We start from the raw sequence: 27,734 nt of genomic DNA, 5'->3' as shown, positions 1-27,734 counted from the left end.
TGAGGATCCAGCCCTGGGACACAATGTAGGGTTTCCAAAAAATCCTCTGTACATAAAGTAACATATACGCAATAAGGATGGTGGTGAGTTGATGAGGTGTGTGTTTAAAGCCATGAAGAATGTGTGTTTACACTGAACCAGACAGCTGTCTGGTGTGTTATTTTGGAAAGTTTTACCAGAATGCAGCGTGTTGATTAACCTGAACCACTTTGTATAAAAGTAGGATATAAATCCTGTTGACTTTAGGTGCATGGCCATGTCTTGGTATATTTGCTTTTGTGTCACCCTATTTCCACTTTCAAGTGAATGGATTGAAGAGAGCTGTGAGAGATGGTCAAAGCTTTTTGGAATATTGTTTTATATCCTCACCCTGTTTCAAACCGTGGCTGCTGTGTTCCTGTTTGTTCATCAACAAACGTCACAAGAGCAGCTGGATTTGTACCAACATTAAATTACACACAGGTGGACTTCGGGTGACTTTTTAAAATTTTATGTAGGACCATCAGAGAAGATTTATGTAATTTCACAGATGTGAAGTTTTTTTTTCCTGACTTCAAATTTATGATGCTAGTAAGCTAGTTCTCCAGTAAAAGTCCAGTTAAAGGGGCGGTACTGTGTGTTTTCCAGGCACATAGTACCACAATAAAGTAATTATATTACCTTCAGTTATAGAAATGCTGTATATGTCAAACAACTAATATTAATAGCCCCTACAGTACCTTTAAGAAAATACAGTATTTGCATTGCATTATAATTATTGCCTTGTTGAGTTTTCTAATTCGACTTGTAAAATTTCGTATAAATTTAGTATTTTATTAGTATCTGATCTGCAGCAGTTATATGTTTTCCAGGCACATAGTGCCATTTTATAGCATGATCAATCAATCAATCAATCAATCAATCAATCAAATTTTATTTGTATAGCACATTTCAGCAACAAGGCATTTCAAAGTACTTCACATAATTAAAATAAAAACAGCATGTAATAAACAGTGAGAAAGAGAAATAAAAAGCTGTAGAACTTTAGTTGAGACTCCGTCAACTGGGACTCCAACCTTTTGGACTTTAGTCAAAACGCCGTTTGACAAGGACTCTAACCTCTAGATATAGCTCTTTTAAAATTCACTTACGTTTCTGTTGTTATCATGTACATTTTCCGGGGGGGCTTTACATCATTAAAACGTAAACAGTGAGAAAGAGAAATAAAAAGAAATTAATAAATAGATAAAGACTAAAGATAAAAACATTAAAAACATCGAAGACATCAAAACCCACACTCTAACCCTAATTTAGCCATAAGCAACTTTAAACAGGTGGGTTTTAAGTTGAGATTTAAAGGCTCTCAGTGTTTCAGCTGTTTTAAAGTTTTCTAGAAGTTTGTTCCAAATCTGTGGTGCATAGAAACTGAATGCTGCTTCTCCTTGTTTGGTTCTGGTTCTGGGGATGCAGAGCAGAACCAGAACCAGAAGATCTGAGGGGTCCAAATGGTTGGTACAGCAATAACAGATCTTTAATGTATTGTGGTGCTAAACCGTTCAGTGATTTATAAACTAACAGTATTTTAAAGTCTATCCTCTGAGCTACAGGGAGCCAGTGTAGGGACTTTAAAACTGGTGTTATGTGCTCTATCTTCCTGCAGCAGCAGCGTTCTGGATCAGCTGCAGCTGGAGGATTGATTTGTTAGTCAGACCTGTGAAGACGCTGTTGCAGTAATCAATGCGGCTGAAGATAAACGCATGGATGAGTTTCTCTAGATCGTGCTGAGACATTAGTCCTTCAGTTATTATGAAAATGCTACAAATATAAAATATGACTCAAAAGAAATTTTATTTCTCAATATAACACCTTGAAATTGGGCCTCTGTCTCTTTAAGAAGCTCCTGCTGTCTGACACATTATCACATCAACGGTCCTCCATTAAGCCTTTGACTTCTTTTATAGTAGTGTTGGGCTGGATGGTTCCACCAGGTGTTAGCTAATTGCTGCTGGCTAGTCTGAAGGAGCTGAGTGGGGGTTCGGAGGAGCCCTGTGTAGCTCGGCTTGGAGACTGCAGCTCAGAAGGAGAAGCTTTGTGGAAATAGGTGGGGCTTTGTGAGCGGACGTGTTTAGGCATCCCGGAATGGTTGCCATGGGAGACTAAAGGGTTTCTCAAATATGAATGAAAGAATCAAGCAACACTCCAGGGATGTTTTTGAGGAAGGAATAATGTAAAGAAAAAAAAATGTTGTTGACCCCAGCAGGTAGACATGCTTCTGTTTTGTTAAAGGTCACAGGGCAATCAGACCTATGTTAATGAACAACCATATCCACAAATCCAGCAGCTTCCCGTTGAGTGGCAGCCTAATTACCCAGGAAACCAGGAACAACCCCTCCACTGTGATACAGTTAACATGATCAGAAGGCTGCTGGTACGCCCTGCCTGATTCCCCTTTGTGCATATTTTTCCATTCAAGTGCCGATATGCGCGTGTGTAGATGTGTGTGTGTGGATTAGGTCCAGAGAGAGATGGGGTGTCGGCGCCTGGGAGTGTTTTTACATCCGGGAGAGCATCAAGGGAATGACTTGAGTTCTGTGCCTAAAGATAAAAAAAAAAAAAAAAAAAAGGGAATTGCTTTCTGTCACCCAGAGACCAGAGAAGTGTGTTCGCTGAGGTTAACTTGGTTATGACAGAGAGAATGCCTTTTTTTTTCTTTCTTTCTTTCTTTTTCAGTCTTGCGTCAAAGTCCCAGGCGTCCCACTCTGCTTATCCTGGCAGACTTAAAATGCACTTAGTGGAAAGTAACACTTGTGGCCCGCATGTTTGTGTGCTCAAGCTGCAAATAGTGTTTTCTGGAAGCCCGTGGAATAAGTGCCAGGGATCAGGTGTTTGAACAGCTGCAGCCGAGTTAAGGTTGGACCACTTTAAGACAGATAAAAACAGAGAATGAAAAAAAAAAAAAAAATGTCAGCTGCTTCTCTTGGTTGACCTCCAGAAATCACATTTCAAAGAGAAGCTGATAAGTTCCCTCTGCTGTAGCAGCACTCACATCAGCAGCACCTCTTTAACCCCGTGACCCCTGAGCCAGTAGACAATGCACACAGACACACACACACACACACACCCACACACACACACACACACACACACTTGAGGGTTTTTTTTTCTGTCTACAACTGGATCTTATGTCCTAAATAAGAACTTTTTATCTGGAACTTTTTCCGTAGCTCTCAGTTGTCTTACCAAAAGACAGGAAGCAACAATTCCATCTACTTATTGTCATCACAGTATTAGTTTGGTTTCTAACTATAGTCTGTTGTATTGGTTGTTGCCGTCTCATGTAGGGCTTATTAATCGTGTTGAATCAATTGTTGAAACAGCCGTCAACCAATTTACTAATTAATTAATCATTAACTGGAATATACAGATTTAAAAAAGACCATTTTCTGAGAGATCAACCCTGTAATAAAGTCAAAAGTGTCCAAAATCGATACATTTTTCACTTTGGACAATAAAAACATTTTTTGTCTGCAAATATGTTTTTCCCAGATCTCCTAAAGTGGCTATTTTAGTTTAAATTTTGGTAATAAAATAAAAAAAAAAAAAAACACACATATTGAAGAATAACACTAATGCTCTCATATACAATTAGAATGTAAAATTATAAAAATAGTAAGTGATATGAAATATTTTACTGCTGAAATTATTTATGATTTATTAATATATAATTTATTCAGTTGCATTACTGCTGTCTTTAAGTCTTTATTGTAAGTTATTAGCCGATAATAATGAAGTCAAAGAGTGAAGTTTGGAAGGTGAGACCTGCAGCCTGATGCTTCCTGTCCCTGTTCCTTTGATCTGCCACGTCTTTGCAAAAGTGACCTGAGTGTGATGGAGTAGCACAGAACGCCTGCCTGCATCATCTTAATTCACATTATGTTCTAACTGAATTGTGCAATTACAGTACAAGAGCAGCTGCCAAATCTAGCAGCTGCATTCATGTGGGAGGACGTGGAAGACTTCCACAGAGTGATTACTCACTTCACTCAGGATAAATTGTTGGCTGTTTTTGTTTTGTTTGTGTATTGAGACTCACAGTTGAGATGTTTCTCCCACTTGGTTAAAAATGAATGCAGTTGTTAAAGACGAGCGACGTTAAGTGCAGCATCAGAGACTCGCGTGTCAGAAAGAGTCCACTCATCTGTGACCTTGACAAGTTTGGGCTTTTCGTAAAGAAAAAAACGCTTTCTAAGAATGTAAATCTTCAGCTGTACCTCCACCACACAGAAGTGTGTGTTTCACATAGAAGTGTGTGTTCTCATAGAACACACACTTCTATGTGAAACACACACATAGAAGTGTGTGTTCTATGAGAACACACACTTCTATGTGAAACACACACTTCTGTGTGGTGTGGTATCCGCTGGATAGTCCACAGCTGGTCCTGTAACATCTTTATTGGCCCCAGTGGAAACGGTGCTTATAGCCACTCCAACTCAATTATCGCATCTTAGCGAGTGTCCCAGAGAAACGATGATAAATATTCATGCAGATTAACCTAGCACCAATTAGTGAGTGTGTGTGTGTGTGTGTGTGTGGGGGGGGGTGTGTGTGTGTGTGTAGGTGTGCATGCGTGTGTGTGTGTCTTTTTCCATAAGCTGAAAAATGTGTGTAAACTCTGAGTTCTGTTCTATCATTTCTAATTTCATCATGGTTTATACAGGTGACAGGTGGATACTACGTCTGCAGGTTGCAACCTCATTTTTAGAATATCTGCCTCTACTGTTTATATTCATCCTCACATTATCGCACATCCAACTCAGATTTTCTTTGTGTTTTCCTTTTGGGACACATGCAGCCTCTTCCTGTTACTTTTGCAGTATTTAAAATGCAGATTTGTAATTTAATTATGGGTATTGTAGTAATTTCTGAAGATAACATATTTTACATTGTACTTTAAACAGCATAGATAATAACTAACAGGACACTAACTGTACTTCCATTGACCATATAATTGCACAATTTGACATTTCGAAGATAAATTTGCTGAATTGAAAAACGGCATTTTTGAAAAAGCTCATCTCGGTAGGTTTCAGGCTGGACTGTCCTGGTGGGTTCATTCTGATGGGTCGGCCGCTCCCAGCTTCCCCACTGCTCCAGGTTTTCTCCATGTGTTGTTCACGACTCTCACTGTGATGATCTGGAGTCCCAAAGCTTTAGAAATTTCAGTCTAACCCTTTCCAGGCAATTAATTTCTTTCTCATTTGTTCCTGAATTTCTTTGGATCTCTGCACGACGTCCAGCTTGTGAGAATCTATTGGTGATCTTTGCTTCACCCCGGTCTGGTTTAAGTGACGTCTTGATTGAGACCAGGTGTGTCAATAATCATCAGGCCTGGTTGTGGCTGAAGACATTGAATTCAGGTGTGATAAACAACAATAACAGCTACGTTTAAACGGGGGAAATCTCGTTTTCACAAAGAGCCATGTAGGGTTTGTATTTCATTTCAGAATTGCATTTTATGTTTGCCTGCGTTGTCTTTGACTGATATTTAAACTGATTTGATGTTCTGAAACACTTAAGTGTGACAAACATGCACAGAAATATGAAATCAGGAAAGGGGCAAACACTTTTCCCCCCATCACTTTAACTTCTGTCTTGATACAGACTTTAGATCTTAAGATACCTGCCTACAGAAATAGCATCTCAATGAACTAACATCTCCTGTGAATGTACCAGCAGATACGATGTCTGCATGTCTCTCATGTTCTGAGTGTTTATCCTCAGAGCGTCGTCCTCTGCTATCTGTTAAATGTGTTCACTTAGGATGGAGGCGGTGGAAAGAAGTCGGGTCAGATCCGCTTTCGCTCCATCCAGATCCAGAGTGAAGGTCTCGTCTGGGCGTTTTTAGCACAGATCCTGGGATTTCCAAATGCATCAATCTCTATCACGTCTGTGTTTTTGTGATTCTCTCTCTTTCTCTCTCTCTCTCTCTTTCTGCCGCCATTTGTGCTCCCATCTGCTCTCGATTAATGTGAGTTACGAGCGGTAATTGAAGCATCTGTTCATCCGGTGCGCATCCTTTGCTCCGACACGTACAACACCTCCCTCGCTGGATGGCTCGCACTCCAGGGTTTTGCTTTCACTGATGTGTTTCTGCGTTAGAGCTGAGCAGAAGTCAGAAAGGTTTTTATTCTCTTCTCCACTTTGTGATAGACGGAAATATCTCAATTCAGATTTATGGGTTGTTTCTTTTTTTAACCGACTTGAAGCTCCCTTAGACTTTCCGTCATACTTTGTTGCTTTACAATGATTTTTTTTTCCTGTGCTCTCAGTTTTCCATTTAGGTCAGAATTACTGTTTCATTTCATATGAACAAGTCCTTACAACGCAAAGTTTAATACTTTTCTTTGTATCGCTATGAGGGGAGGATTTATTGTTTATCATTTATTGTGATGTCAGGATTAATATTTTACTATTTTCTCCACTGTTTGTTCAATGGGAGTATTAATAAATATCAATACCTTTGAAAATAGGGTTAAATGCAGAGACTCTGTGTAGCTTAGTGATACAGATCACACTCTGTATGTGACTACTGGTGTCTGAAAGAAGTGTATTACAGATACATAAGTTTATGAGAGCAGTTTGTATGTTTGGTGCTGTTATTGTGCCATGCAGTCACAGCCACCTTACAAAAAGGCGTAATAAATCGTTTTTATCACTACTTTCATTATTATCTTAAATTCGCAATAGTACCTGAAAATATCGTTAAGTCCATGTCGGAATATGTATTTTAGTTTAAATCCATATGTTCTCATGTCTATTTATTCAATAATTCAGGCAAAAAAGGTGTTTCTGAATTGAAAATGTTTTTCATATTGTCAGGACAGAGTTTTCTATTAAATGTGATTAATTGGGATTAATTTGTTACATACCCTGCTATCAAATGCTATCAAAAATTTTAGTTGAGTCCCACGATTGGTTCAATTTCTTTGAATTTAATACAGAGTTAATCTAGTTAATCTAGACTCTAGACTAATCTAGACTTTTTCCAAGTCATGTTTGCTTTGATGTAGTGGATGAAGGATAAATTATGTCATGTTCATAAACCATGTCAAACATTCTGCACATGGTTCCAAGTTTCCTTTTTTCATTTCTGAAAATGAGACCTTAAATTAACTTTAAGATCAAATTTTCATGTTTATTAATTGAATCAGAATAGTCCATCTTTCTCTTTTTGTTTGTTTGTTTCTCATCCCTAATCAACAAACATTGGTGCTATTAGACTATCAGTGGTGTAGCACCTGTACAAAACTATGTTCAGCACAGAGAAGAGCAACAAATGAAAGTGCAGAAGTTGCTAAAACTGCATTGGGAGACGTTTCCTTCTTCCTACATGAGAGGCCAAAATGAGCTCCACCGCCTGGAGAGGGATGCATCCGCTCTCTGGCTGCTAATGTCTGGTTTCCTGAGCTGTGTTTATCGGTTTATTAGTGAACGGCTTGTGTGGAGTGGGCTTTTAAAAATGTTTTCATGTGAAAGAAAGCAGCTCCCCGCTGCGGCTGACAGGAACTCCATGAGACTGAAACTAAACGGCGAAGTTTTAAAGCTCAGAGGAGCGGCCGCTGAGCGAAGCGCTCCTCCATTTTCACAGTGGGCAGCCTCGTTCGCGTCGTCTGATCGATTATTAGCCGCAGCCGCTGAAAGCTCTCCCTGGATGCTTTTATGTGTACAGAGAGAAATGAATACACACGCACACACACGCACACACACCATATGTCATTAATTTAAACAGACTGTAGTACTGTACACAGCAGCTAAATTAGCCCTGTCCCTTTTTATCGATCTCTTCGCTGTCAGCTGACGGTGAAGGGTCTGTCTGCGAGGCCGATGGGGAATCGGTGGGAGATACCTGCAGTCCAGACGAATCTCTGATATCTGACAAGCTCTTTCAGAGTGTTTGTCGCGAAAAACACAAGGAGAGAGGGAGAAGATGTGCCTCGGATGCTCAGAGAGGAGGCGGTGGTGTTTGTTTATGAGGGCGTCTCCGTCCTTTTGTGTGTCCCACAGGTAGCGGGGCCAGACTGAGCTAAAAGTCAGAATGTGTGTGTGTGTGTGTGTGTGTGTGTGCGTTTGTTTGTAACACCTTGTGGGGACAATTTTCCTGACATATACTACGTTGTGGAGACCAATTGCTCGTGGGGACCGGAGCCTGGTCCCCACGAGGGGAGACCCTGTTTTTGAGTCAGGGGTCAGATTTAGGGCTAAGGTATGAATTAAGTTTTGGTTAGGGTTAGGGTTAGGAAAAGGGTAAAGGTAAGGTTTAGGCTGTAGAAATGAATGGAAGTCAATGGAAAGTCCCCACAAAGATAGCCAGACAAACATGTGTGTGCGTGTGTGTATTGGGGCTGTAGGTGGTGGTAGAGGCAGACTCTTCCTGCTGTCAGTTTCTGGCATGTTCACACCCCAGATAGGGCTAAAAAACTCCAACACACACACACACACACACACACACACCTGCACATATCTTGGCTCCCACCACTGCACACATCCCCACCTTACACGTGGTGCTGCACACACATCCGCTCTCGCACAGCCGTGCAGAGATAATTGCATACGTTCTGTGATTGTAATATTCCTCCTTGGATGTAATCATCGTGGTTTGATAGAAATCACTGTTCCACAAGCTCAAGAATAGACGGTACGGGGAGCAGTGCATCCTCTTTCCAGAAGCCGAATCAGTGTGAAGGAGACGGATGGGAGGGGAAGTGCTAAGTAGAGTCGGGGAGACAGGTGGGGCATCCATATGTCGCCACGGCTACCGACTCGGCTGCCCATCCCGGTCCAGACCTGCTGCTCTCCTCTCCAGCTTGGATGGGGGTCAGAGGTCACCCGGCTGTCTCTCTCTCACTCAGCATGGACTCTTGGCATCGACACTTTGAGCTCAAACAAAGTGAGAATCTGTCCTTCTGATGCTGCTTTAAAGCGGAGACCTCACTGTGAAAACTGATTTTTTTTTTTTTTTTTTTCAGTTTGATTATGCAGAAAATCTAAACCAGAGGAATCTTAGACTACCATCACATGGGCTCGTATCTTGCTGAATATTTAGGGGAGATATTATGCGAAATAGACTTTTTTGGAACTTCACATCATGTTATAATGTAATTATTGAGGATTTCTGGGTAGAACATGTACACTGACATATGGACTTTTTAATCCTAAATGCAAAATGTACATATTTTTTGTAAACTTTTGGCTTAATTGCAGCTCTGTGAGTGTTGTTCTTTCAGTAAATGTCCTTTAGAGTCTGCATGCAGCAGTTAATGATTAATCGATTACTAAATTAGTTGACGATTACATCAGTTGATCACGACTGATTTAATTAATCTTTTCAGCGATTCTATTAATTGTATTAATTGTAGCGATTAATCAAATACACTAGTGCAGCTCTGTTCTAGAAGCACTATGCAGAAATGACCTTAAGACACACACAAAACTGTGATTTGAATCTGAAAATAATCATTTTTATTTGCTTGATATTTAAAAATATTCCTCAGTTCGTTATTGTTTTTGGCAAAAGCCATTAAGAGTTTCTATGGAGGCCTTTAAGAGCCACATGCAGCTTTCGAGCCACATGTTACAGACCGTTGGGTCAGCCTCTCAGAACTTTAAGACTTATTTAAAAAAAAAAAAAATCAGACTTGAATTAGACTTGCCCCTTAAAGACTTTTAAAGATTTTACTTAAAACACTGGTAGAATCTTTGCTTCCTAAGCCTATTAAAAAAAAAAGCTGACTTTTAATTTAATGCGTTGCAACGATTGCATCGATAAACGTGTTTTGTCTGACAAAGAGCTTTCAAGGCCTCAGCTGTAACTCCTAACAATTTATCCCACTTTGCGTTAATCAGAAGTGAAATGACACCCGGACCTGCTCACAGTTAGCATTAGCGCTAACATACAGAGAACCAGAGTCTTCAGCCATTAGATTAAACCCGACTGCTGACTCCATTCGTTTCAATCTATCTGTCTAAAGACGAGGGCCGGGACAAAGGTGGCGTGGGCGCGCAAAGTGGCGGGCGGGAACGAGAGTAAACACGTAATCTAATTCCTCTCTTCTTTGTCTTCATTCGCTCGGCACAATGACAGATAAAGTTGAACGGGAGCAGAGAGGGTAGGATGATAAATGAGGGAGAAGGAGGAGAATGAATGTGAAGACAGAGGTAGACAAGACAATTAAGTTACAGTGAGGTCAGCAGTAGGAGAGTGTGTTTGTGGAGCATGCCAGCTTGATCCTCCTCATGAATTTGATGTCATGATTCATTGTCTCTAATCTCGCTGAGAAAATGTGTGAGGGCTGCTAATGAAGTGAGCGTGTGTGTGTGTATATGCGATGCTGCATTGACTTTTTAATCAGTTCAGTTCAGGTGGAGATCGCTGAATAACTCTGCCGTGTTGCCAACAGGGTGCTGTGAAAAGGCATTTCAGCCTCACAGATTCCACTTTTTCCCTTTTCGTCACAATTAAATGTCATCAAACACATTTGATCATCAAAGATAATTTGAGAAAGTACAAAAAGTTGTTTTCAAATTTCATTTACTAGGTCTTCAAACCAAGCTGTCCTTATCTGAAAATTAGAGTTTAGATCGGGGGCCTAAAATATCCAACCCAAGTGTCTCAGATTGACATTTCAGATTTTAAATATAAATTTAGAGCTGCAGTACGTAACTTTTCTAAAAAATATGTTGTTGTTTTTTACATATCTGTCAGAAAAATATGTTACTATGTCATGGCAGTTTAATATGAGCCTGATCTGTAAAAAAAAAAAAAAGAAAAACAGCAACCAATCAAAATAATTGCTACAAATTTGTAGCATTGACCTTCCATGGGAAATGTAACCAGCAAAATACGACATGTTTAAACTGAATGATCAAAAGAAATTTTTGTCTCTGCAGGCTTACTTTCGACAAGGGGTTGCCCTGCAGTACCTGGGTCGTCATGCCGACGCGCTGGCAGCGTTCGCGTCGGGCCTGGCGCAGGACCCCAAGAGTCTCCAGCTGCTTGTCGGCATGGTGGAGGCGGCAATGAAATCACCACTCAGAGGTAATCTAGTCATATAGATAACCTCACTCTGCTTTTCAACCACAGCAATGCTGAAGCAATCCAACAAAAATATGAAACAAAAAAAATATATATAAATTATGGTTTTAACCAGGTTAGAGATACTGGAACAAAGAAGCCTTTCAAAGCAACAAAAAAAAGCATCTACTTTCGTTTTGTTGTTTTATTCAGTAGACGACTCCTGTTGGAGTGTGATGGAAAGTGTCTGTGATTATTCTGACTGAAACAGAAGAAGCTCTGATTTGAAACAGAGATGAGAGAAAAGAAAACCATGAAAAAGTAGGACGAAGGCAGGAAATGAGGCAAAGTATTTTGATGTAACAGAAGAGAAGCATACACAAGATGAAACCAAAACAACTTCAGGTATGTCATTCATATTTAGTTATTTCCAGGGTGGTCTTGTGAGTTCGCTTTACTTATAAAGGGTAAAAACTGCTGCCATGTAATCTTACTTAGAAAGAATATAATAAGTGATCGTTCCATTAGTTGTTGTTTAAATTATCTTGCATAGCTGATTTTCTTTAAGTTGCCCCTCAACCAGTTAGAGGTTGCCTTATTTTGAAACTAAAGAAAGAAAATTATTATTTTAAAGGTGTTTTCACATCTGACAGTCTGGTAGACTTGGTTTGCTTGGGAACCAAAATTGCAACATTTGTTACATTTTCAGATGATGCGTTTCACTTTCACACTGCAGTGTCAAACAAACCAAACCCTTTGTGAAAACCTGTTCACCTCCTCGCCTGAGGTGGCACTGCAACAAGAACCATTGAAGGAAATGACATGAAAATCTCAGAGGAAGACAGTGACCTTAGCTTCCTTCTTCCCGAAATGTGAACAAAAATTGGAGTGTGGTCAGACTGTAGCAGTTGTACAGTAGTCTGCTTCCTGCTTTTGGAGTCCCGTTCACATGTTCATTCAAACAGCGTCAGAGTTAATTTCAAAAGAACCCAGACCGAGGTTTGCTGGAGCAGACATCACCTTTTTGATCTTCATCGGAGTTTGATTACACATTCACATCTCCCCAACCAAACCGGACTTTCTAGACAAAACTAGTAGAGTTGGATTAAAGCAAACTAAACAGAACTGGTGTGAACGCTCCCTAACATTGGTTTATCAGACCCGTTGCATCAGATGTTGCTTGTCAGTGTGTCTCCTTCTTGTCCCTTCAGGACAAATCTTGCAGGATGTACTTATAAAGTTAAAATCTGTCAAAAACAGAAACTGAAGAAGCGAAACATTGGACGTCTATCATTTGATCCTCAAACTCCTGTCAGGATGCTGACTGTTACATCAAACTGTCGTTGTTGATGCCAATTTTTGCTAAGCATAAACTAATAAGGAGGTTACCTTGGGAGATGGAGTGTCAACATGTAAGAAATCTCTAATTTTTATAGAACTCTTTAAAAAAAAGACATGAATCTTGAGAAGGATCCTCCTCTTCACCGCTGTCGGTCTCTGCCTCCCTCCTCTTCCTCCACTGGCCTTCACTGTGGCCCCACCTGTTGGACCGCCTGCTGCTTACCCCAGTGTTGTGATCCCAGTAACACATGGAGGATCGCTTGCTTTGAAGATTACAGAGGATGAAGTTCTGAGGACGGCTGCTGCTGGGTGGCAGAACTACCTCCCTGTCATGTATCACATCTGCGGTAGCCGCTCCGCTCCAGGATTCAGTTTCAAGTCATGTTGTCATAGCTGCTGCTGGATATTACACCACACTCCCATCACCATCCAAAGACTCTTTCATTTGCTTGTTTTTATGACAAAATGTCTTGATTAATGATGCAAGAACAGATGAGACTTCACATGTTCATAAGCATTTACTGCAGCTTACCAAAATGGAGGATCTTTTTCTTTACTGATGAGCGACACTGGATTCCCCATGTTAGACTTCTGGACCTTTGTTTGATTGACTCTTTGATTCCTTGGATCCCTTTGTACCATGATGGAATTTGTTTTTGTTTTTATTGTTGTTCTTTTTTTTTTGGTAATTGGTATATTTTTTCAGACAGAATTAATATTAGTGTCTATATGTTGTCTGACCTCAACATACAGATTAGTCAAACCTGTAGAGGTTGTAGTTACAGATTCTTTGTGGTTTTGGAGAGATGTAACCACAACAAATTTAATGCACTGCATTGATAAAACATCTTGATTAAAGATGTTTTAATCAAGATGTTTTATCACATCTGAAATTGATTAAAAATCCTATCAAACTTAAAGTAAGTTTGTAATAATCCACAGGTATTTCTTCTCTAATCTACGACACTCTTCAGGAAATTTGTTTGTGACGTTCCCAACCAAGATGTTTACATGTAAACAAACAGTTTCTCGCAGATCAAATCAAAACCATCAAGCTTTTTATGAGAACCGTTTTGTTATTTTGTGGGGGAGAGGGATAATAGATAATAGATTTAATTTATCCACAATTTTAGGTTTTTGGAAAAACGAAAAGCTAATTTTGAACAGTACAAAAAGTAAGATTGCTAAATAAGATTTTGTCCTTCACACACAGGTGTGTCAACAAAAACTAAGTTTTCTGGAACTTTTAAATAAAATCCAGAAGTCGGGTGCTAAAGCCCGGTCGATCCGGATTGGGTTGGAGGTTCCTCTTGGTTCTGTGTGTTTCTTTTTGTCTCCATTAAAGTTGTGAGTTCCAGTACCATGCTGCGTGTTCAAGGCCAAAATAGACAATTTCAAAGAGTTTTTTAATCTGCAAGGAGTGAAATGTCGACGCAAACAATGTTTAGATAAAACTTTCGTGACTGGAAGAGAATTCTCTTCAATTTTTCACACATCTTTCAGAGAAGAGAAAAAAGGCAAGTGGGTATTGATAGTAAATCATTTCTATTAAAAAGTAAAACCGCTGAAAAATTATGAATCAGTTCAAAAACCGACTGAGTTCTATGGTAGCAGAATGAGATCATTCATTTCAATTGGCCTTTTGACATGAATTAGCAATTCTCAGAAATATTATTTGTAGGGTATATATCACTTCAGTACGATGGCATATGAAGGACACTGTAGACAGAAAAGAAAGAGAGAAGGAATAAATTTGTGCCAAAGAATTAAGAAATGTTCTATAAAGAGAAGAACATTTCTGATTTGAAAAGTCAAAAAGTTTGCTTGAAAAATCTAAGACATTCTTGGTTTGGAAAAGTTGAAAATTTGGTAGAAAAAAAAAAGAGTTTTGAGATTAATCCTAAAAAAAAATCTTCTAGAAAAAAACACTAGTTTGACTTTAAAAAATTAAACATTTGCGTAAAAACGTAAAAAAAAAAAAAAACATAAAATTTTGAGAATAAGCTCACAAATTTTCTGATAAGGAAATTTCTGGGTTTAATAAGTCAAATCTCAGAATTTCTGAAATTAAAATATTGAAAAAATTTTCACCTTTGAAACTCTAAAATTTCATAGCTTTTTCTATAAAATTTGAATTTATTTCTGTTTTGTTTTGTTTTTATCTACAATGGCCCGTCATACCTTAGCGACATCTATTATCATACTGAAGGCCTTTCCTTCATCAGTGGAGTGAAACGTATTGAACACAAGTGAAGGGTCACAGTCACAACTCATGTTGCCTCATTTGTACGAAGTGAATCTCCGTCGGTTCTCGGATGCTTATCTCTCTCTAAATGACATCATTTTGTTTGCAGACACGCTTGAGCCCACCTACCAGCAGCTTCAGAGGATGAAGCTGGACAAGAGCCCGTTCGTGGTGGTGTCCGTCATCGGCCAGGAGCTGCTGACGCACGGTTACCACGGCGCCTCGGTGGTGGTGCTGGAGGCAGGGCTGAAGATCGGCACGTGCTCGCTGAAGCTGCGCGGCTCCGTCTTCTCCGCTCTCAGCTCGGCGTACTGGAACCTCGGAGACGTGGAGAGAAGCATGGCTCACATGCAGCAGGACCTGGAGGTGACCAAGACTCTAGGTATGGAGCAACGAAAAGGACGATAATGTGTAAAACGTGTGAAAAGTGACTTACGGGGAGTACGTTGAACTTTGCAGGAGACCAGTCGGGTGAATGCCGGGCTCACGGGAACCTCGGCTCGGCGTTGTTCTCTAAAAGCAGCTACAGAGAATCACTGGCCCACCACAGGAACCAGCTGGTGCTGGCCATGAAGCTCAAGGACAGAGAAGTATGTCTGCACTGCACTCAGATAACACCGGCTGCTGCTTTCAGTCCACCGTTCAGTTCAGGTGGACGTGTTCTTGTTGGTTTGCTGCTGTACTGAACTCTTTTTCTTTTGTGGTCATTAAACCTATTGGGTCTTGATTTATAAGCTAACTCTGCTTTCAGCTTCCCTGACCTTTCTGCTGACCCTTGGGTCTTCATGATGCTGTGCGTAGATGAACTTAAGTCTTTATGGCTATGTTTAGGTCCATTTTTATTTTATTTTATTTTTTTTGCATGGTCGTTCAGACTACTAGTTAAATGGGATCACAAGCGGAATATCGGTTTACGATCCCAAAGCAACAAGCAGGTACAGAAGAACTTTGATGTCAAACAGCAGCGCAGTGTTTACAGATAATAATGGACGCCACAGTCTGTGGATCGATTTTAAAGTTATTGAGCAACAGGAGCAGACAGTACTATCACGAGATCATAACAAAGACAGAGGAAAATAATAAGTCAAGTGTCCTGCTTCAGCCGTTGTTTTCATTCTGATTTACCACATCTGACTTTTTCTGATGTAGAAGTATAACGCATGTCTGTCTTCAATGAGGTAAAAGTTGGATAAAATGCAGCAGGACCACTCAGACTGCAAAGACTTTGAAAACGGTCGGATACATGTCCAATTTAGTATCAAGTGGAACAAATCAGATTTTTGAGGGTAGAAAAGATCTGAATTGGGGTGAAATGGGTCACATTTTGGCAAAAAAATATGATTTGGACCTTCTGTGTGAATGTAGCTTAACACTGTCCAGCAATCCTATAAGGCCTTCATGAACAAACTGGATGTATTATTCACATGGAGTGGACATTATTTTCTAAATAAGTCACTTCTCAATGCAGTTGGATGTAGTGAATCTTCTTTTAAAGGGTTAAAAACAAATTCATGCCACGCTTGAAAAATTACATTTTCTTCAGCTTCACAGTTCTGCACTACTTAAAAGATCCTAACAGATTGTAGAAGACTCTAAAGAGTAGAACTTTTTGTAATTTAGTCATTTTTTGCTGGATATGCACAAAAAAAGTGACCTCAGGAAAACAAGAAGGTTATTTTTGTTTTTCTATAGACAAAAACAAATAATTTAAAACAAAAAACTGGGATTTCACTAAACCTCATCTCCCAACAGCTGGATTTTTATGATCCAGGGTGAGACTGATTTATTATTTATCACTTCTTATGCCTCCATCCCCCCTGCTGTCTCTCTATCCTGGCTGGTCTAAAGGCGGATGGGGGGAAAAATCCATTTTCTGTGGAGTCTGTTGAGAACGTCCATCATCAGATTTTCTCGTCTGTTGTTTCCCTGCCTTCACAGAGGAAAACATTTTCTGCATGTGTTCTTAAAGTAGGAAACAGGAGTGGAGAAACAAGGTCCATGAAAAACACTTTCCTGTAGCTGCGTTATGGATATGTTATAATCACTGTGAAGCTGGAAAGTAGCAGAATTCAATTAGATTTTATAATTTTATACCAAACCACAAAGAGAAAAGGTAACACTTTATTTGAAGGGGGTTGAATAAGACTGACATGACACTTTCATAAAGATGACATGACACCTGTCATGAACATGAATAAGCCTTCATGAATATTTATGACTGTTGTCATAAAGCGTCATTCGGTAAATTATGACACTTTTAATACAAAGTTGACATTATTCAAAATGTCTTTGTTATGACAACTTGACATTAACCAAGAAATCATTACTGTTTAAACTTTACCTTTAATAACATAAAGTTACCTAATTTTTAAAGTGCAATCAGTAATACTTTTATAACAAATTTATATCAGTAATGATTTCTTGGTTAATGTCAAGTTGTCATAACAAAGACATTTTGAATAATGTCAACTTTGTATTAAAAGTGTCATAATTTACCGAATGACGCCTTATGACAACAGTCATAAATATTCATGAAGGCTTATTCATGTTCATGACAGGTGTTATGGCATGTTTATGACAGTGTCATGTCAGTCTTATTCAACCCCCTTCAAATAAAGTGTTACTGAGAAAAGTCTGAATTCATGGAGAACTCTGAATAGTTTACAATAATTTCATCACATGAATGTGTCAGAAGAGCAAAAAGTCAGTGTGATGAATGGATAACAGAAGAATTAATATTGCACTGATGTTGAGTGTGACCAATAATAATTCACATTCTGAATTTAGACATTTACCATGTGAACACGAAAGTATCATTGTAATGGTAGCTTAGTATTTCAACAAAAATTATACGTAAAATCACCAGCTTCTGTTAAAATTCACTTTCAAACATTAACACACGCACACACGCGGACACACACACAGTCGTGTTTTCATCACATGTGGGGACTTCGCATTGACTTACATTAATTTCTACAGGCTAACTCTTACCCTAATCCTAGCCCATCACAGACCTAACCACTAACCCAAAAACACAATTTCCCTCATGGGGACCAAGTAAATGTCCCCACAAAGAGCAATGGTCCCCATAACCCCACATTGTAGACAGAAATAGGTTCCCATAAGGATATAAAAACCTGGTACACACACACACGCACACGCTAAATGACACGCAGACAGAAGAATCACAGAAATAGCTGGTCAAAATGTTGAAGTGCATCCATACTGCTTTTCTACAAATTTGTTCAATGATCTGAAACATTAAAGTGTGACACAAAAAAAGCAAAAACAGATTAAATCTGGGAAACGACAAATGCTTACAGCACTCTACAAAACAAAGTCAATGATTTTATTTTCTATTTCATTTAATTTTAAAATTCATTTGTATCCTCCATTTTGCCAACAGTTTTAATGTTTTCCAGAAACCTTTCAGAGCATTGCTGGCCATGTTTGTACTGCAATCATAAGAAATGAAAATCTGATAGCAAATGTTATTCATAACTACTAATTTCACACACTTTAGTTTTTCTGTTTCCACACAGGAATCTAAATCTACACTCAATATTTTTTATGAATATCAACACAAAATCAGATTCATCTGGACAGGTTGATTTATTGTAACTGGAGCTGTACAGTAAATCACTAACATGTCATGATAGATGTGATTAAGATCAATAGATAACACGTCAGATAAAATAATTTGACTGAACTCTGGTCTTGAGCCGCACAGCATTCTGGGGATTGTAGGAACAGTTTTAGCCGCTCAACCTCTCACAGCCATCTGAGCAAGGTATCGACTAACTAACTCGCGTTGGTTACCTAGCGACAACCTGTTGAGTAACAGGTGTGGCCTCTGTGCCTCATAACTGCTTTAAAAAATAATACCAGAGTGAAAACTGTGGATAAAACAGGAAAAGGCACGTCATCTGTTTGGCAACACTTCTATCATGACATGATATAAGCCCTAATTATAAGTCAATAAACCCAATCAGCAGCTCCATCACCTTTTTACATTTTCAGAGGCTCCACTGGATCCGACCGAGATAAAACACGAGGCTTTATCTCAGATTTGGCGCATAATGGAACACCTGCTAGAAAAAACAATGAACGCTGGAGTCAATTCATCTGAATGAAAGCACGTGGCATGTAGAGTCATGTATTTGTGCTGTTTTGTGTTTTTTTTTTTTTTTATGTCAAGTTGAAGCTTCCGTGAACTTTTTTATGTCAAATTCTTGTATCTCATATTGGCACAGACTGAGCTGGAAGCCGTTCTGAAACGACATAAACTTTTTGTTCCGTCTCGGCGCTCTTTTCTCCGACGGCGGGTCACTGAGCCTCCCCATCCACAGGTGCTCAGCCTGAGGCGGCTGGCTAGCACGTGGTCGTCCACAGAAATCTACATCCTCCCGCCGCGCCTGCCCGGCTCGCACTGCGGCAGAGCGCCTCCATCCAAACAAAGACGCAGCTTGCTGAGAACTGATGTTTAACCTGCAGGGGCGGACGGGAAAACGGGGGAAACGGCCTCAGCTAGACAACTGAGTCCAGCACATCTGCTGCTGTCGTTTTAACCGAGTCACTCATTTGACAACACAAAACAATAATAAAAAAAAAATTGAGCAGTTTGAAGTAATTAAGCAAACATTTACCTTTGTCAAGCAAAGCCCATTGAGTGGGAGGCTGTTGGAAAGTTTGACGTCATGTTTGACGTCATGTTCACACATGGTGAAATGTTGTTTTGGGACCTAAAATGCAGCAGCACCCAGGATTTCAGCTTCCCAATATGAGTTTTATTTAATATATTTTATATATTGTCTCCTTCCTGAAACAATGGCTTATTTTTTGACAAAAGTGATTCCTTCCCCCCCTCTTCTCCCCGCGCACCTAAATACTTTTTCTTTTTTTAAAAAAGAGATTTATTTATTTATTTTCTTTCCTCTTTTTGCACAAACAAAATAACTTTTGGCAAAAAATAAAAAATACTTAGGCCTGTGTTTCAGGAAGTTTACAATATGCTCTACAAAAAAAATAGGCAAAATTCTTGCAAATAATTTGGAGTCCATGTTCCACAGGTTCATCTCTACTTCTAAAAGGGAAACTTTCCTCATATTTACGGGTGAAATAATCTATAGTGGAACTTTTTCATCAATATTAAGGGATTATTTACTTAAAATAAACTCCTATACCTTACTGAAAAGTTACTTGAGTTAGTTTTGTCTTATTTCAACCGTACTAAGATATTTGCACTATAGAAACTAGACCAAAAATACTTTTGTGTTTTTGCAGTGTTCTGGCAGGCCACTGTAATAATTATAAGTATTAGTCAGTCAAAACTGGTTTTCTTAAGAGTAACAGGACAAAAGCAATCAGAAAAAATTCTCTCTAGCGGCGCCTCTCCTCTGCTTACAGTGAACTAAAAGACATGATTGAAAGCTGCTATTTGCAGATGAGGCAGCAGCTTGTGAGATCTGTTTTGTTTTCTTTGCATATGCAGACTTTAAGATTGATCTAATCAGATCAAGTTAGCTTCTTTAAATAAAAAATAAGATTAAGAAGCAGTATGAAAACGATGGGAGTTTAAATGTTTAGCATTCTGGATCTCCCACACAGAAAACCTGGCAGATGAAACTCGGGTCTTGCCTCAGATTTCTCCCGCTTTATTTGGGCAGGCAGATTTCATCACCTAACCGCAGAGGTTAACATGAAGCAAGTTAAGCCAGTTTTACATCAACTATAGTTTTTTTTTCTTTCCAGAACGCCTCGCCGAGGGTAAAACCTTGTTTTTTTCCACGCGATCGAGCTTCAACTGTTCCGAAGCTCCCGAATCCGCTCCGGTTCGTTTATGGAGCTCAGGGCGAAGGAGTGCCAGCACCAATATTCCTCCGTCTTTGCTCATTTCCTTTTTTGAAAAAAGTGTGTTAGATTTTGCCTTTCCCGATCTGGTTTCCTCCCTTATTTTTGTTGTTGTTTTTTTTTTTTTTACCTCTCCTGATTAGATTTATTCACAGCGACAAAAGAAGCGGATATAAAGCTGTGAGAGGATGGATGTTTTGTTTATGTTTTTATTTTTTATTTCTCCTCTCTCAGTTTCTCCTTCTCAAGTTGAAATAAACAATCCAGACATTGAGGGCAGAACCTGAGAGTCCCAGACACGACATGATTGGATTTTTTTAATTTTTGTTTTATGTGTGTGTGTATGTGAGAGAGTGTGTGTGTGTGTGCGTGTGCGTGTGTATGTGTGTGTGTTTTCTGCTGCAGGGAAGAAAAAAATATTCCTCCTTGAGGGAAATCAAACTCTTGTCAGGCTAGTTGACTGTACACACACAGGCTTGCTCGTCATTTATTAAATTTCCCTTTTCCTCGGCCGGAGATATGTCAGCTGGATTTTATGTGTTTGCACTCATCACCATGCTGGGAATTGGGCTTTTCTGTCATCGCAGACAGACTCATGAATACACATCGGGCTGAGATGAAAAGAGCAGGGCGTCCTCGTGTTAATTAGACGGGCTAAATTCCACTAAAAGGTCAGACCGGCTGTTTTCAGTGACACTTTTTAGCGCTCGTTAAGGCCCCGATTTAATGTAATGTGATTGTGTATTGTCTGGTAAGTGGCTGGTTAAATGAAGGATTACAGTTTTTTTTCTTCTCAGAGGTCACTGAAGCTGGATCTAATGTGTGTCATTTCACACATTTTATTTTCTTCAATATAAAATATTGACAATTTAAGTTTGGTTTTTTTGGGGGTTTTTTGTTTTGTTTTTTGCATAAAAATAATAACCAAGTGATACCTGCCAGACCTCCTGGGTGTTGCGGGGGGCGGGGGGGCAGGTTTTGACCTGGAGTGCCCAGCGAGAGGCGCTCCAGGCTGGGATGGGAGTGGTGCAACGCTCCCATCCTCTGGTGAGTGATAGAAATAGAAATTCAAAGTGGTGTGTTGTTGTTGTTACTGTTAGGCCTGATTCAGAGTGCGACTCCTGCTTGTACTCCAAAACCAAGCAGCATGATTACAGAGACTGTGATTGCATGTGTTCTTACAGGACTGGTCTTCACTTCAGGACAGAGTTTGTGGATAATTTCATCAGCCTGTGTGTTCGGAGATCTGTGTTACGTTGGAACTCGACAAATTAAAGTCATTGTGGCTGCTGCCAGGAAAACAGGACTGTTTCTGCAGGGCAGTGGAAGTGCTGTGTCATACTGACCGGCCAACACGTTATGTTATTGTTTTATTATGTAACTGCAAAGTGTTGAAACAGGTTTTTCCTCATCTGTTGTTTTTGCTGGGTTTTTTTATACTTAAATCTTTCAAACCATCAAACAGATTTTTGTGAGAGCAAATACAAAATGCAGTTTTTAGTCCCTTATTTTATTTCTTACTAATAATTGATAAAAAACCAAATGAGAAACAACATATATAAGTATGTAAAGATCTACACATAAATTTCTAAGGATTTGGGACTGCAGCAAACCACAGTGAGAGTCATTAGTAAATGAGACAAAAATAAAACACATGAGAACATGGAGAACTTTACCAAGGAGTGGTCAGCCTACCAAAATGACTTAAAGAGACCATCAGTAGCTGGTCAGAAAACAAACTAAAATAAATCAAAAGCACAGCAATCCTCAGAACTGAGGTTCTTGTTCATGATTCAACATCAATAAAGAGACAGGGCAACAATAACATTCATGAAAAACTGCATGGATCTTAATGTAAAACGGACACAAATGTCTGTATCACGTTGGCCAAAGAACATCTTCATGAGTCCCTGGAGTTTAAGGATGCAGTCACAGCATCTTCAGAGGTTCTTGGTGCAGCGCCACCACAGGTGAGGTGAGGAACAGGTTTGATTAACAGTGCAGTGTGAAAGAGAACTGCAGCAGCTGAAAAAGGAGCAAATGTGTTGATGAGTTTACTGGACTATCAAGTGTGAAAACATCCTTTGGTAACTGAACACCATAGTCAAACGTGGAGGCGGTGGTGTGATGGTCGGGATCATGGTCCATCAGGACCTGGACGACTTTTCACGACAGATAAATGGATTTCACAAAATGTCAAAAGACATTAAGACATTTAAGACTGAAATCCTTTGGGTAACTATCCTTATTTTCTACCAGGTATTACTTTGTCTTGCCAAATTGGAAGGTCAAGGATAATTTTCCTCTCCCCACTATGACCAGCATGTCCTTGTATTTGCTTGTGCGAGTTGTGATTGTGCATACTGTGTGATTGCAGGCGGCGTCGGGGGCCCTCAGCAGCCTGGGCCATGTGTACACCGCCATAGGGGACTACCCCAACGCTCTGGCCAGCCACAAACAGTGTGTCCTGCTGGCCCGCCAGACTGACTGCCAGCTGTCTGAGGCGCGCCAGCTGGGCGACATGGGCGCCGTTTACACCGCACTGGGAGACTTCACCAACGCCGTCCAGTGTCACGAGCAACACCTCGATATCGCAAAGGTACGAGATACGTGACGTGAGAAGTATTCACCCACCTTTCAGGTTTTTTTTCCCACATTATGCTGCATTATGTGGTTCTGTTAATGTTTTTGAGGTGATTTTGTGACAGGACAACAAAAAGTAGCACATGATGGTGAACTGTCTGATGGCATGTTAGGGACATTGAAGATATTTTCACCAAAAAACTCTTTGCTAGAAATTTGCTGGAAAGAAAACGCAGAAATTATGAGATCAATCTCAGAAATTTTCTAGAAAAGCATGGAAATTTATTAGATTAATCTCAATTTTAGCTAATTTCTGAGCTTTTTGGTGGAAATTTACTCCTCCTTCTTTTCTTCTTTATATATATAAACATATTTTTATATGTGAATATAGTTTATATACCTATAAGAATTTTTAAACCCTGTATCTCTTTCCTTTTACGTAACAAAACTGCACCAGAGTGTTGTTCTATCAGATAAAATCCCAATAAAATCCATTGAATCCATGTGAAAATCAATTTAATGGTCTCATAACAGCCTTTTGGACTTTTCCCTTTTGTTATTTCCCAGCTTGTAACCTCACAGCGATGAAGATTGAAGGAAAAAGGTTATTTTGACCCCATTTGGCATCAATAGTCTGCTGGTGTTGATATTTCCACTAAATTCCTCCAAATAAATCTGCTACTTTTTTTTTTAAATCAAACTCAGACTGTTGTCTTTGTGAACTATTTTACAGAGGGAGCTTTAAGAAAATAATATTAAGTAAGAAATGCCTGTTTTATTTTATTTGTCAGTTAAATCCCATTTGAGACTTTGGAGACATCGTTTAGCATTATAGTCAAATCAAACAGTTCCTTTCTGTATAGTGGTCATTTCTTGCGTTGCCCTTCATTTGTCTTTAATTCCAAAGTAAATGTTTAATCCATAAGAAGAATATTTGCCTTTGACTCTATAAGTGAACATTTTTGTACTTAGGATAAACAATGAAAATGAAAACTAGTCCACTTTTTTAAAATGTATTATTGTGGCAGAGAAATTATCATTCAAAACGGGACACAAATACTATACCATACTACACCTTGCTACACTATACTATGCTATGCCATACTATACTATGCAACACTACACTATACTATACTGTACTATGCCACACCGCACTATGCTAAACCATTCTACATTATACTGTACTGTGCTATACTGTGCTGCGCTGTACTACACAATGCTATGCTACACCATACTATTCTGTTACACTATACTGCACTGTGCTGTGCTGCAGTGTGCTATACCACACCATATTATACTACGCTGTTCAGGACTATGCTACACTATACTATGTATACTAATACCGTATTTTCCGCACTATAAGACGCACCTAAAAACCTTCAATTTCCTCAAAAGCCGACAGTGCGCCTTATAATCCGGTGCGCCTTATATATGGACCAATATTGAGCCACAACAGGTCCAGCAACGGACCTTACCACAGGGGCCGCGTTTCATTGGCTAATGCCCATTTTAGGTCACAGTGCAGCTACCACGTGCGTGACCGTCTCACAAACACAAGCTACAGTAGTAAACATATGCTAATGTACATTGTGGACCATCAAAACCATGAATGCCGACTTACCCAGCCTTGCAAGAACAATAGGCATCAGTGATCTTGTCCACAGCTATATTTATGCTGAGGGTGTGAGGATCTGCTGTTTTCCTCATCTATCGGTAGCTTTTAGCTGTGACGCGCACAATGTTGGAGGCATCCAGTGGCTCAAACACCTTGATGTCGTCCAAAAAAGATGACATGAACTTGTTGGTTCCCCTGTCCATTGTCGTGGCTGATATGTTGTGAAAATCCGGCAGAAATGCTACGCTAATTAACTCAGATCGAAATGAAAGACGTCATGTTTACACAGACATGCAGTAGGCTGCTTACGTAGTTGGTCCACTACAGTAAGCAGCCGCCAACTTCTTTTTCCCCCGTAGAAGAAGTAGTGCGCGGTGCATGCTGGGATAGTTGTCAGAACACTGGTTTGTTAATAAAGTTTGATAATACATTTAAAGGGGGGGAGGGGCAGGGGAAGAGAGACAGAGACTGCAGCGGCAGCGTGTCGGTTGGTCTGTGTTACCCAGAAAGCAGTTGGGCATAATATCGCAACACCAACACCGTGAGTGAAACAACGGCTGGGCCAGCCTACTATATAAAGTACTCGGGGACCATTTCTTTATTAATGTGGATGTGTAATAATAGAGTATGAAGCGTCTATGCGCCTTATAATGCGGTGCGCCTAATGTATGAAGAAAGTCCTAAAATAGGCCATTCATTGAAGGTGCGCCTTATAATCCGGTGCGCCTTATAGTGCGGAAAATACGGTAATCTCTTTAGGTTATCTTTAGGTAGCATGTGGACAAACGTGCATTTTTATATTAGAGTCTTACAAACTAAATGTTTTCTTGAAGTCTGTCAGCTATGGTGATTTTTGGTGACATGGAAGAAAAATAAAATTGTGACCACGACTTAGATAACTTCTGTAAATGACTTATTTATTTTGTGGGACCAACTTTACTATAACATGACTTATTTACTCATGGGCATAAGTTATTAATTTGTGGTCACCGATTATTAAGTTGTGAGCACAACTTAATTAGTGTCCACGAGATTTTAAGTTGTGACTCATGGTAAGGAGATGTGTTATTCATGGCCACGACTTAATGTCTCATGGACACAACTTATTTATTTTGTGGGGACAACTTAATTATAGCAATTTATGGCCACAAATTAAATAAGTCCTGGCTAATAGTTGTTGGTTTTATTTTCCATGTCACCAGACGACCTTTGCTAACAGCAAATATTTCAACTTTTTTCATTATTAGCAGCAACGTACAGTATGTCTTGTCATGAATAGCAGGACTTTATCAATACAGTGTTGATGTCTTTGGCAGTCTTTGGAGAACCGGAGAGAGGAGGCCCGGGCGTACAGCAACCTCGGCAGCGCCTACCACTCGCAGCGGGACTTTGACAAGGCCATATCTTACCATACCAAGGTGCTGGAGTTGGCACAGGAACTGTCGGACAGATCGATTGAGATGAGGGCGTACGCCGGTCTGGGTCACGCTGCTCGATGCATGCAGGTGGGCAGAAAACCTTTTCAAGACGCTCACCGCACATCGTCATTCCTGAACTACAACTTGATGAATGTCATTTTTATTGTGACCTTTTTCCAGGACCTGGAGAGGGCCCGTCAGTACCACCAAAGCCAGTTAGAGATTGCTCAGGAGCTGCAAGACAGGGCTGCTCAGGGCCGGGCTTCCTCCAACCTGGGTAACTCCACTCCCACCGTTGTTCAGGCTGTGCTTTGGGTTTTGTTTGTGATCGCTGGTTTTTCTCTTGGTGGCGGAAAGCTCTGTCAGCATATCTACACAGGAACCTTTTAAGTCTCATTAAGCTGTTGAACCACTTTGGACAATCTGGTTTGCATTGAACAGCGTCGTTAGCAAGCCCAATGAAGCGGTGTTGATACGTTTCTGCATCAGAGTTGGCCATAGCGCTCACACTGTGACACTGTGACAACCTGGTCTGCTGTGGTGAAACGGGTGATGGGAGCGTTAGATAATGCGAGACTCCATGACCCCACCTGTTTCTGTTTTCAGAGCCTATCATACAACCCCATTGGAGGCTCTCTGGATGAGCAATGCTCATGTTTTATTAAGTAGGTTTTGGTTTCTGCGGCTCCAGTGATATCTGAGAGGCTGTGAACCCAACTCCAGTGCTGAGTGGACAGCTCACCATCCAGCACAGACGTTTGGGCCCTGAAAGGGGCCAGCAATTCAAATATGACCCCATTAAGCTGCTGATAATGAAAGTATTATGAAATGAGAGCTTTTATTAGTGGTGGGAATCGTTCACTAACTCACGGTACGATTTGATTCTAGTTTTTGGGGCCACAATTAGATTCAAAATTTATTTTTTTTCAAGTCAAAACAATTATTCATAATGATTTCTGCTTAAACCTCTTGGTGTGTAAAGGATCCTCATGAATTACTCCAGTCTGCTTTGGAAGGTGGAATGACAAAATGGAGATAAAGTGACACGTTTATTAAATTTTAAATGTTTGTTTTCACAGAGAGAACCCTACACTTCTCTGACCACAGACTCCTCTGTGGATAACTGCTTTGCAAATTTCCATCCAGAGATTTTTAGCCATTTGATAGTCTTTGGAATTATTTAGCAAATAATTGTAAGAAGCGTACATAATTCTGCACCACGTCAGATAAACGTCCCGTAGTCATGTTGCCTGGAGATACAAACAACCGGACACTGGAAGCGAACTGGCTTTAGCAAAATATCAACATTGCTGTTAGAACATCTTTCTGCATAAAACACGGCGACAAACTTCTGACCAATCACAGAGCACTCCTCTGGTTGCTCTGTACGGCGAACGTAGCTCAGCTGCTTTAGCTTTGTGAATTTGTGAAAGTTCTCAATGTTCTTAATCTGTGTTTTGCGAATGTTGCACACTGTGAAGCTCATGTCAAGCTCTGTTTTCTTGGTATTTGGTAAAATAATAATAATTAAAAAAAAATGTTCAGATGTTTGCCATCAACAAAGACAGGACCAGTCGAATCCCTCTCTTTAATTTTTGTCGTTTCGTCTTTGTTTCGTTGCTTTCTCCC

General features: G+C 39.9%; 1 protein-coding gene across 1 annotated transcript; it reads left to right on the top strand.

Annotated features, from left to right (window-relative positions):
- Positions 1–8,577: 8,577 nt before the first annotated feature.
- LOC148155943 (tetratricopeptide repeat protein 28-like) lies at positions 8,578–16,534 on the top strand. The gene is made up of 3 exons (XM_088010745.1): positions 8,578–11,077; positions 14,749–15,021; positions 15,099–16,534. The coding sequence occupies exons 1-3, from the start codon at positions 10,888–10,890 to the stop codon at positions 15,323–15,325; spliced, it is 690 nt and encodes a 229-aa protein (XP_087866871.1). The 5' UTR covers positions 8,578–10,887; the 3' UTR covers positions 15,326–16,534.
- The last annotated feature ends 11,200 nt before the right edge of the window (positions 16,535–27,734 follow it).

Source organism: Poecilia mexicana, unplaced genomic scaffold, assembly GCF_051168715.1.
Source record: "Poecilia mexicana isolate PSO_F unplaced genomic scaffold, ASM5116871v1 scaffold_12, whole genome shotgun sequence".
Classification (NCBI taxonomy): Eukaryota; Metazoa; Chordata; class Actinopteri; order Cyprinodontiformes; family Poeciliidae; genus Poecilia; species Poecilia mexicana.
This window is presented reverse-complemented; position numbering and strand designations above follow the sequence as displayed.